This window comes from Entelurus aequoreus, linkage group LG20 (assembly GCF_033978785.1).
Source record: "Entelurus aequoreus isolate RoL-2023_Sb linkage group LG20, RoL_Eaeq_v1.1, whole genome shotgun sequence".
Taxonomy (NCBI): Eukaryota; Metazoa; Chordata; class Actinopteri; order Syngnathiformes; family Syngnathidae; genus Entelurus; species Entelurus aequoreus.
The window spans coordinates 44547627-44560126 of record NC_084750.1 but is presented as its reverse complement, the minus strand read 5'-3'; the positions used below and the strand labels follow the sequence as shown (position 1 = coordinate 44560126).

The 12500-nt window shown below is 40.0% G+C and overlaps 1 protein-coding gene across 1 annotated transcript in view; it reads left to right on the top strand.

Annotated features, from left to right (window-relative positions):
* Nucleotides 1-12500, top strand: part of LOC133636286 (FH1/FH2 domain-containing protein 3-like) — a 142688-nt gene that overhangs the window by 13739 nt on the left and 116449 nt on the right. Inside the window, 1 exon segment of the mRNA XM_062030145.1 lies at nt 3156-3265. Coding sequence (XP_061886129.1) covers nt 3156-3265 — 110 coding nt within the window.

Here is a 12500-nt window from a genome sequence, read left to right as displayed (position 1 = left end):
CGAGCAATAGCAGATGCCGGGCGCCGTCGGTGGGGTTTTTTTAGCGACAAGTTAAATTCAACGTATACCCTAAACACTCGTGTTTGTTTACTTTGAAGTCCTAGCGCCTTTACTGGCAACCCCCCGGACACGTTAATTCTCCGGCGTTTTAGAGCAGAGCCACATCACAAAGGGCCCTCCCATTGTTTGCACTCATGCTGAAACCCCCCAGATGGAAAGTTCTTTCACTTTACAAGCTCAAACAAGGGTGTGAAACATAGTGGAGACCTAACTTTTTAAGGGGGTTGTCGGTCCACAGCACGCAAAAGATGAGCATTTGTATTGAGGGCCACATGGCTGCACTCAGAGGGCCACATGTAAGATATATGAATATAAACGTGTAGTAGCCCTGTTACACAACTTGTAAAGGCAACTGTTTTTACAGGTCCATGGATAACTTGCTTTCAAATTGTAAGTCAAGCAGATATTGAAGTTTATTTTTGATAAACATAAAAAAAAGGCGAGGGGGCACTTTAAAATTATGTGGAGGGCCATTTTAAATGACGTGGCGGACCCAATAAAATAACGTAGCGTGCCACGGTAACATTTTGGGACGGGTCACCTTAAAATAAAGTGATAATCCACAGTAAAATGATGTGGTGGGCCACGAAAAATTATTCGGCAGGCAACTTTAAAAATTGTGGCTGGACACGCAAAGTATGTGGCGGGCCACGGTAAAATTATGTGGAGGGCCATTTTAAATGACCTAGCGGACCCAATAAAATAATGTAGCGTGCCACGGTAACATTTTGGGACAGGCCACATTAAAATAAAGTGATAATCCACGGTAAAATTATGTGGTGGGCCACAAAAAATGATTCGGCAGGCCACGATAAAAATTGTGGCTGGACACGCAAAAGATGTGGCAGGCCACTTTAAAATGATGTGGAGGGCCAATTTAAATGAAGTGGCGGACCAAATAAAATAATGTAGTGTGCCACAGTAACATTTTGGGATAATAATTCACAGTAAAATGATGTGGTGGGCCCCATAAAATGAGGCGACAGAACAAATAAAATTAAATGGAGGGCCACATTAAAAGGATTTGACAGACCTTATTAAAATGGCATAGCGGTACACAATATAATTTTGTAGCAGGCTACTATAAAATGATGATGAAATGATATGGCGCACCACAATAAAACGATAAGGCAGACCACCTAAAAGAATGTAGCGGGCCACATTAAAATGATGTGGTGGGCCATTCAAAAGGATGTGGCAGACCACATAAAATGAGGGACGTATTAAAACGATGTGTCGGACCTTAGGAAAATTATGTGGCGGTCCACAAAAAATTGTGTAGTGGTATACAATAAAATGATGTGGCGGTCCACAAAAAATTACGTTGCGGTACACAATAAAGTACAAAATAAAATGATGTGGCAGGTTACTATAAAATGATGTGGTGGGCCACGATAAAATGATAAAGCAGACCACATAAAAGGATGTAGCGGGCCACATTAGAATGACGTGGTGGGCCATATAAAATGAAGTGGTGGACCACATAAAATGAGGGCCACATTAAAACGATGTGTCGGACCTTATGAAAATGACGTAGCGGTACACAATATAATTTTGTAGCAGGCTACTATAAAATGATGATGAAATGATATGGCGCACCACAATAAAACGATAAGGCAGACCACCTAAAAGAATGTAGCGGGCCACATTAAAATTAGGTGGTGGGCCATTCAAATGGACGTGGCAGACCTCATAAAATGAGGGCCGTGTTAAAACGATGTGTCGGACCTTAGGAAAATGATGTGGCGGTCCACAAAAAATTGTGTAGTGGTATACAATAAAATGATGTGGCGGTCCACAAAAAATTACGTTGCGGTACACAATAAAGTACAAAATAAAATGATGTGGCAGGTTACTATAAAATGATGTGGTGGGCCACGATAAAATGATAAAGCAGACCACATAAAAGGATTTAGCGGGCCACATTAGAATGACGTGGTGGGCCATATAAAATGAAGTGGTGGACCACATAAAATGAGGGCCACATTAAAACGATGTGTCGGACCTTATGAAAATGATGTGGTGGGCCACGATAAAATGATAAAGCAGACCACATAAAAGTATGTAGCGGGCCACATTAGAATGACGTGGTGGGCCACATAAAATGAGGGCCACATTAAAACGATGTGTCGGACCTTATGAAAATGATGTGGTGGGCCACGATAAAATGATAAAGCAGACCACATAAAAGTATGTAGCGGGCCACATTAGAATGACGTGGTGGGCCATATAAAATGAAGTGATGGACCACATAAAATGAGGGCCACATAAAACGATGTGTCGGACCTTATGAAAATGATGTGGTGGGCCATGATAAAATGATAAAGCAGACCACATAAAAGGATGTAGCAGGCCACATTAAAATGACGTGGTGGGCCACATAAAATGAGGGCCAGATTAAAACGATGTGTCGGACCTTATGAAAATGATGTGGTGGGCCACGATAAAATGATAAAGCAGACCACATAAAAGTATGTAGCGGGCCACATTAGAATGACGTGGTGGGCCATATAAAATGATGTGGTGGACCACATAAAATGAGGGCCACATAAAAACGATGTGTCGGACCTTATGAAATTGACGTAGCGGTACACAATAAAATTATGTGGCAGGCCAATATAAAATGATGTGGTGGGCCACGATGAAATGATAAGGCAGACCACATAAAAGGATGTAGTTAGCCACATTAAACTAATGTGGTGGGCCACATAAAATTATTTTGTGGGCAATGTTAAAAAAAAATATATGGCTGACCACATAAAAACATTTGGCTGACCATATAAAATGAAGTGGCGGGGGGGCCAATATGAAATGAAATGCCGGACCGCTTCAAATGATGTGGCGGGACACTTTAGAATTATGTGGCGGGACACTTTAAATTCATGGGACAGGCCAAATAAATAAAATGACGTGGTGAGCCACAATAAAATGCGGCCGTCCAGAATAAAATGATATGGCGCAGCAGACTAAAATGATATGGCGCACCACATTAGAATGATGTGGCCCACGAGCCTTAGGTTTGACACCTGTGCTGGACAGACTATTGTCACATTTCAGAAGTCTTCAAAACAATCCTCTTTGTTTCTGTTCCTCAGCTCGACGACTGCGCGCTCCAGCTTTCCCCCAATGGCACCTACCTGGACCTGGAGTCTTCTCTGGCCGAGCAGAGGGACGAGCTGGAGGGCTTCCAGCAGGATGACACCGGGTGAGGCGGCCTCTCCATGTCTACCAAACACCTGTCATCCATTGACACCATGCAATACATCTCCCTTAAAAACTCACATTTCCCACATTCTTATAGGATAGGAAAGAATCCTAAGCAGGTTTATAAGGATTTCTCCAGCGTTCATGGAAAGTATGAAGAAGCTCCTTTCACCATTGCTAGTTTAGTTTGCCTGACTCATGTTTCTGACTCACACACCACATGGTGGCGCTGTTACCCCCGTAGTGTCGGATTGACTTGGAATATATCGCACACAGCTCAATGTGCTCTATAAAAATCTACCACTGTAACTTGACGACGTTTAGCCGAATCGCCACAAAATTTGGTACGCACTAGTGTTGTCCCGATACCAATACCGGTATCAAAATTATTTTGATACTTTTCGATACTTTCTGATACTTTTCGATAATTTTCGGTACTTTTCTAAATAAAGGGGACCACAAAAATATTGCATTATTGGCTTTATTTGAACAAAAAATCTTAGGGTACATGAAACTTATGTTTATTATTGTAATTTAGTCCTTAAATAAAATAGTGAACATACTAGACAACTTGTCTTTTAGTAGTAAGTAAACAAACAAAGACTCCTAATTAGTCTGCTGACGTATGCAGTAACATATTGTGTCATTTATACACCTATTATTTTGTACACATTATTGAGGATGAACTGTAAAAATGAATTATTAATCTACTTGTTCATTTACTGTTAATATCTGCTTATTTTCTGTTTTAACATGTTCTATCTACACTTCTGTTAAAATTTAATAATCACTTATTCTTCTCTTCTTTGATACTTGACATTAGTTTTGGATGATACCACACATTTAGGTATCAATCCGATACCAAGTAGTTACAGGATCATACATTGGTCATATTCAAAGTCCTCATGTGTCCAGGGACGTATTTACTGACTTTATAAACATAATATGAATTAAAGAAAACCGAAATAAGATTGTGTGATGCCAAAAAATATCGACGTAAATATAGTAGTATCGACGAGATACGTGCCTGTACTTGGTATCATTACAGTGGATGTCAGGTGTAGATCCACCCATGGCATTTGTTTACATTGTGATGCCAGCGAGCTATTGTATCCTCCTACGGTGTGTAGTGAAGCATGTTTAGCTATTCCTCATCCTCCAGTGATAATGATACTTGTAAGAAACTTACTTTATTTGTCGCCATGGAGACCAGGATTAGTGATTTAGAAGTAGCTTAAACACTGTTGACGGCAGATGGATGTTAGCCGCTAGCTAGCTAGCTAGCCATGTCTTAAAGCAGCTCTTCCTGAGGGTGTTTCAGTGTTATAACTTCACCTTTACCTTTACTTTTTACACCAAAATGCGTCCATTCTCCCTTTTCTGTCTACACACTGTGTCTGCTTGTAAGTACTCTGTGTGTGTGCGCTGCCCAACATGCTCCTCTTTTTGTAAAACCAGCAATGTCATGACGTGACGACGACGCGGGCGCGGGTGGGTGCGGAACCAGTACGTTTCAGAGGCGGTATAGTACCGAAAATGATTAATTAGTATCGCAGTACTATGCTAATACCGGTATACCGTACAACCCTAGTACGCACCTTTGTGCGAGTGTCAAACACATGTCTGCAAAGTTTGAAAGAGATTGGTTGAACATCAAGGAACATGTCTCCACAGGGGCACAGGCGGGATTAGCAACTACCTAGTCTAATGATAATAAAACTTGGAGGGTATCTGTATTACATGTACGCCAACATATCTTCTAAAGCAGTGGTCCCCAACCACCGGTCCGCGGACCGGTACCAGTCCGCGGACCGATTAGTACCGGGCCGCACAAGAAATAAAAAAAAATATATATATATACATATTTTTTTTATTATTAAATCAACATAAAAAACACAATATATACATTATATATCAATATATAGCAATACAGTCTGCAGGGATACAGTCCGTAAGCACACATGATTGTATTTCTTTGTGAAAAAAATAAAATAAAATACCATCCCCCATGAACCGGCAACAGATAACGTTAGTTACTCACCGGCAATATCACTGGGACTGCAGGTTGAAGCAGAGGAAGAGGGGCGTGCTTTGTCATCTCTTTAGCTGCTTCTCCATGTGTCGAAGACGCGACATGTTTCTCTAACCTTCAGGTTATGTACGGCCTGAACATGTTTCAACATGCTTGTTGTACTGCTCCCCTTACAGGAAAGCGAAGCCTGGCAATAATTGCAGATAGCCGTTTCCTCGTCGAATTTCTTAGTAAAGTGAAGCCATGCCTTGGAGCGTTTTTTCCGGTCCATTGTTGTTGCTGCTTCTGTATCTGCCGCCGAATGACTGAACTACGTCATTTCCTGTGACGAGACACAGGACGTTTCCTGTGACACGGGATTCGTTCCCAGGGATTCGAATAAAGAACCAAATCCTTTTCTTTACTATAGTGGCTTCGATAACGGGAACCGTTTCTCAAAAAGGGATTCGAATCCATGGAATCGGTTCTTTTCTTATCGAACTATCCCGAGAACCGGTTTCGAACATCATCCCCATGAGGGGCGCTTATTTGCTTTTCCGGTTGACCTATGACATCACATCAGAACTTTGGCAGAAATATGACGTTTCTAATGATTATGCTGGTGTAAAATAGCAGAGAGCGTCAAAAATTTTTCCGAGATTGTGGCATTAACCTGACACTACTACTGAGAAGGTCCCGGACTTGCTGGGTTGGATGCTGGATCGAAGCCAAGACTGGAAGGAGAGAGTTGTTTCGAAAGGATTTTCAGACGGAGTTAGTAAAGAAAACTGTCGAATGTCTCGAAGTTCATTCAATAAGTTCCGTGGATTGATGGAAAAGACTGATTGTGCCGCGACACCGCTTTGGATCAGGGTTGCTAATGTTGTGTACCAAATTGCCGGAATACAGAGTTGTTGCTACCCAGTTTGGAGTGCACAAACGCAGCGTGATGAGGTTTGTGTACGCTTCTCTTCCATCTCACTTGTATCTGTTCTGGAGTCCGAATGAAGCTGGCATTCTGCCGTAGGTTGTCACTAGAAGACGAAGGCATCGGGTGATCGTCTTTACCTATGGTAACCGCCACAAATAAGGGATTTATTTTAGAGAAAATTGTGAACGAGGTATTCACAAACGGATTGTGGATTCAGAGGCCATTGTTCGGACATGAGGGTTTCTCTGAGCCTGCCAGTTGGCCTCCATTGCGGGGAAGGGACCTCCAAAACGGCCCCAATTGGAAGCGAGACCAAGACCTGCCTTAGTTTTCCTGCTCGTTGCCCCGCTGGTTCGGTGTTTAGGTGCCCTGTAAATGCGAAAGAAGTGTGTCCATCATGCTTTTGTGACACAATTCAAAATCGAAACGTCTGAAAAACCAACTCATGAGAGCATTAAAATGTTTTAGCAATATTTGAGAGGTTTTTGGAAATATGGAAGTTTCTGTTACCAGTTTGTAATTGGGATATTGAGGTATTTGCGCATTTCTAACTCTACATTTCTTTCCGTTGTTACTCAAGTCAAAGTGTCAATTTCCACCGCTCGTGGAACGTCACCGACATAGACTTAGACACACTTTATTGATCCACAAGGGAACTTGTTCCACACAGTAGGTCAGTTACAAGGGAAGGAAAGGGTAAGGATGGAAAGGATAATGCACACAAGGGCACAAAAGGAGGGCGAAAACAAAAGGTATAAAGTAGACAAAAAATTTACCATAGTAGCAATATAAAATATAATATATATGTAATATTTACATATTATATATACAGTATATACTATATACTGATATATTATATTATTATATTTGTATATAATATATAACAAATCACAACTACCATGTACAATATTACAGTATATGTAACAGCTGTAGCAAAAATAAAAAAAGGGCAGCATATAACAGAAAGTAAATCCAGCAGAAAATCTACATTATAAACAAAGAGAGGTAGAAGCAGTAATAGGCAGGTACTGTAATAGACAGATATCATCTATTGCTGTTGCCGTTACGCATTCCAGCGCTAACGAATCAAGAAATCCGTTTAATTTTGCTAAAAACTGCAAGTGCTGGACAGGAAGTCCTGCACAAACACAAAATAAAGTACCCGGTTTACGTTCAAAATAAAATACTCCGTCTTCAGGGCGGCTCGAAATTGACACTTTGAAAGCTCCTAATGGGTGTCGACGGACATTAAGTGAACTTGTGACTTCATTTCATCTTGTTGACACAAATGGATGAGAACATGCTGATTCTGGAGGTCCGGAATTAAAGAATAATTTAGGCATATCCCGGGTAGCGAAATGGGGATATGGGGTCCTGGGTCGATTGTCGGAAAAGCAGAGGACTGGTTGTGTGACACGCTCGCCAGGAATGATGTTCCTGTTAAATAAAGTGGTTGATCCTCTCCTCTGGAAGGACAGTATACATGTTTTGTGGTTCGCTTTATTACTATTACTTCCTTATCATGTGATTATGGGCGGATTCAGGAGATCTCTCAAAAAGTCTGTGCTATTTGGCTGTTTATACAAAGGCTGGTTTTCAGTGGCATAATCCAGGTGTGTTAATTCGACTTTTCAAAAGCCAAACAGGATCAGATTCAGGTGTTTCCATTGCTTGCAGAATGCTCATTTTGAGCCCAACTATTTGAGAAGTCAGACTAACTCAGTGCACGGAAACGTAGTCGGAGTGTTTGCACAGATTTGCGGTACGCGGGTCTCTTTAGTGTCACAAGCGATACAGGACCCACAAAGCTTATGTCACGTCCACGCTTTGTATGTGTGCATGTTGTGTGTGTGTGTGTGTGCTGTGCCTCCAGATGACAGACACATGAATCAAGGCGTGGGTTTCTTAAGTGGCTGCCATCTGGAGCAACTGGTTGGTTTGGATTTGTCTATGTGTTTGTGTGTGTATGTGTGTGTGTGTGTGTGTGTGTGTGTGTGTGTGTATATGTATTTCTACCCTTCTTGAGACATCAACAAGGAAAAGTACCTTCCACATGAGGACCGGTGAACAAGTTAGGACATAAATCATGGTCCCGATATACGGAAAACCATTGCATCTAATAGAGAATGTCTCATTTGCACCCCTGGTGGTGAAATCTATCAAAATTAGGGTGGTCCCAAAAAGGAGGGATTTTTCAAAATGACGGTTTTAAAAGTGCTCCCCCTCCCTGGTCAACATATGAAATAACAGGTGTGTGTGTAAGAAATTGAAATTTGGCCAAAATTAATTAAAAAAATACAATAAATATGTATATAGAGACATACTGTAATAACTTGAAGTAAATAAAGAAGATTAAAAAGTAATTACAAACCAAAAAAAATCCCCCCCAAAAAATTACTAAAAGCAGTCTTTTTCTCACAATGGGTCGACTTTTTTCTTATAAAATTGGGAACAATTTCTCATATTGTTTCTGTAATATTGCAATAATTTCTCGTAAAATTATTACTTTTTCATGTCAAATTATTACTCTTTAATGCAAAATGGTGACATTTGTCATATAAAATTCTGACTTGTATCACAATATTGCCAATTGTTTTGTTGTTCTTGTAAAATAGTGACATTTTTTGAGTAAAATAATGACTTTTGTCATAATTTTGCCGAGTAAAATTCCGATTATTATTATAATATTGCCAACATTTGACGGTTTTCTTATCAAATTGTGACTTTCGTCGAGTAAAATGACGACTCTTTTCATAAAATCGCCAAAATGTTAAGCTTTTCTTGTAAAATTGCGACTGTTATTGAGTAAAATTCCAACCTTTATCATAATATTGCACGAATGTTCAGTTTTTCTTGTAACATTTTGACTTGCGTTGAGTAAAATTACGACTTTTATTATAATACTGCCAAAATTCTAAGTTTTTCTTGTGAAATTGTGACCTTTATCTTGTGAAATTCCAACTAATTTTTCACCACAAGCTTTGTTATATTTGCATAGTATATATATATTATTAATGTTGTAAATAGACATCTTTATATATCTAGAAAGGGTGGTCCTAAAGAGGTAGGCATTTTTCGAACGTCTCAAGAAGGTAAGAAATACAGGAATGTGTGTGTGTGCGTGTCTTTCGTTGCGAAGGTCACGACGAAGTGACAGAAGGGATTGAGTCATGCAGTGGGTTGGGTTGGACCTGACGACAACACACAGGTTTGAGGATGGATGTGTCTTTACAAGCTTGTCCTCCCTCTGTTGGATGAATGTTGTTGTCACAGTGTCAAAAAAGCAAATGTCCAATCACATTCACTATATCACCCGTGTTTACATGTCTATAAGGCAGGGTGCTCCTTGCGCTTTACAGGTTGGATTCTGCCAAAAAGTAAGGTCATTTCCAAATGCAAGAGTTAGGAACAAGCATGCGTCACACAGCATTCGGACTAAATAATAGGGTTGCACAAATAATTGAATTTTAATCAGGGTTACGATTGGTGCTGCCAAAATTAAATGAGTGTGATCATCATCCATATCAAATGATGCACTCCCACGACCCGCGGCAGCAGATAAGCAGCAGCGGTTCGTCTGGAAGTCCCGTGAAGCAAGTCCCGTGAAGTGACGCCCGCCCACACCAGAGGCCATTGTGTATGGGCATAGACCTCCATGACCACCTCGCCGGGCGGCATTAGAAAATTTCCGCTTCGTTTCACTTCTGTGGCGTCTTCGGCGCGCGTTAAAGATCGCACCGCTGTTATTAAACGGGGGCAGATGTGGATGCTAGCAAAACACGCTGTCTCATGAGCAGGACTAACAGCTAGCTATCATGCTAAATGGAGTCTGGAGACACTTTTACGTCGAGCTGTGCCCCCAATAGGAATTTGTGCACCCCCTGCATCTGTGCATGTGTATGAATCCAGGGAATGCAGAAATGTACATGAGCATTGAAGGACCAAGTACACTACCGTATTTTTTGGACTATAAGTCGCTCCGGAGTATAAGTCGCACCGGCCGAAAATGCATAATAAAGAAGGGAAAAAACATATATAAGTCGCACTGGAGTATAAGTCGCATTTTTTAGGGAAATGTATTTGATAAAACTCAACACCAAGAATAGACATTTGAAAGGCAATTTAAAATAAATAAAGAATAGTGAACAACAGGCTGAATAAGTGTACGTTATATGAGGCATAAATAACCCACTGAGAAGGTGCCTGGTATGTTAACGTAACATATTATGGTAAGAGTCATTCAAATAACTATAACATATAGAACATGCTATACGTTTACCAAACAATCTGTCACTCCTAATCGCTAAATCCCATGAAATCTTATACGTCTAGTCTCTTACGTGAATGAGATAAATAATATTATTTGATATTTTACGCTAATGTGTTAATAATTTCACACATAAGTCGCTCCTGAGTATAAGTTGCACCACCGGCCAAACTATGAAAAAAAACTGCGACTTATAGTCCGAAAAATACGGTTAATAACGCTACATTTTTGTATTTTATCATTTATTATACACGTTTTACTATATAAATGATCAAATGTATGATTACGTCAAGCAAGGATGTCCCAAGGGGTAGAGTTGAGTTTGTGTTTATTTGGAACATGCATGTATACAACATGATACATCACACATGCATGCATACAACATGATACATCACACATGCATGCATACATCGTGATACATCACACATGCATGCATACAACATGATGCATCACACGTGCATGCATGCAACATGATACATCACACATGCATGCATACAACATGATACATCACACATGCATGCATGCAACATGATGCATCACACATGCATGCATACAACATGACACATCACACATGCATGCATACAACATAATACATCACACAAGCATGCATACAACATGATACATCACACATGCATGCATACAACATGATGCATCACACATGCATGCATACAACATGATACATCACACATGCATGCATACAACATGATGCATCACACATGCATGCATACAACATGATGCATCACACATGCATGCATACAACATGATGCATCACACATGCATGCATACAACATGATGCATCACACATGCATGCATACAACATGATGCATCACACATGCATGCATACAACATGATGCATCACACATGCATGCATACAACATGATACATCACACGTGCATGCATACATCATGATACATCACACATGCATGCATACAACATGATGCATCACACATGCATGCATACAACATGATACATCACACATGCATGCATACAACATGATACATCACACATGCATGCATACAACATGATGCATCACACATGCATGCATACAACATGATACATCACACGTGCATGCATACAACATGATACATCACACGTGCATGCATACAACATGATACATCACACGTGCATGCATGCAACATGATGCATCACACGTGCATGCATACAACATGATACATCACACGTGCATGCATGCAACATGATGCATCACACGTGCATGCATACAACATGATGCATCACACATGCATGCATACAACATGATACATCACACGTGCATGCATACATCATGATACATCACACATGCATGCATACAACATGATGCATCACACATGCATGCATACAACATGATGCATCACACATGCATGCATACAACATGATGCATCACACATGCATGCATACAACATGATGCATCACACATGCATGCATACAACATGATGCATCACACATGCATGCATACAACATGATGCATCACACATGCATGCATACAACATGATGCGTCACAATTTCCAGTTTCTCTATTCAACATGTTCGAAAAGGAGTAGGAAGAAGCAGAGCTTATTTAATCCTGCCCCTATTCCTTTACATAGCAGTTTCTAAAACTTGTGTTCACTTCCTGTTCTCAATTTATTCATAATATACTCCATAAGTAATAACATTAAAAATAGATAATAATTAGTAAAGTAAGTTATATTTCATATGGTCTTCTTTGTACTTTGTAAACACTTTTAAGTTTGAAGAGTTTCTTGAAGTGGATCATATTAGTGCTTTGTTTGATATCTTTGCTTAATCCATTCCATCTTTTAATTCCACATACTGATATACTGAAGGTCTTAAGTGTTGTACGTGCGTACAAATGTTTTAAATAAAATTTTTCTTTAAAATTATATTCCTCCTGATGATGACGGAACATAGCTGTTTTTTTATGGCCCCGAAAAAAAAACGTAAAAATTTGACAAATGAGCTAAGGACATCATGTAGGGTAATGAGAAAAAGATTGAATGCTAATAGTAATGATGAACAAAAACACAAAT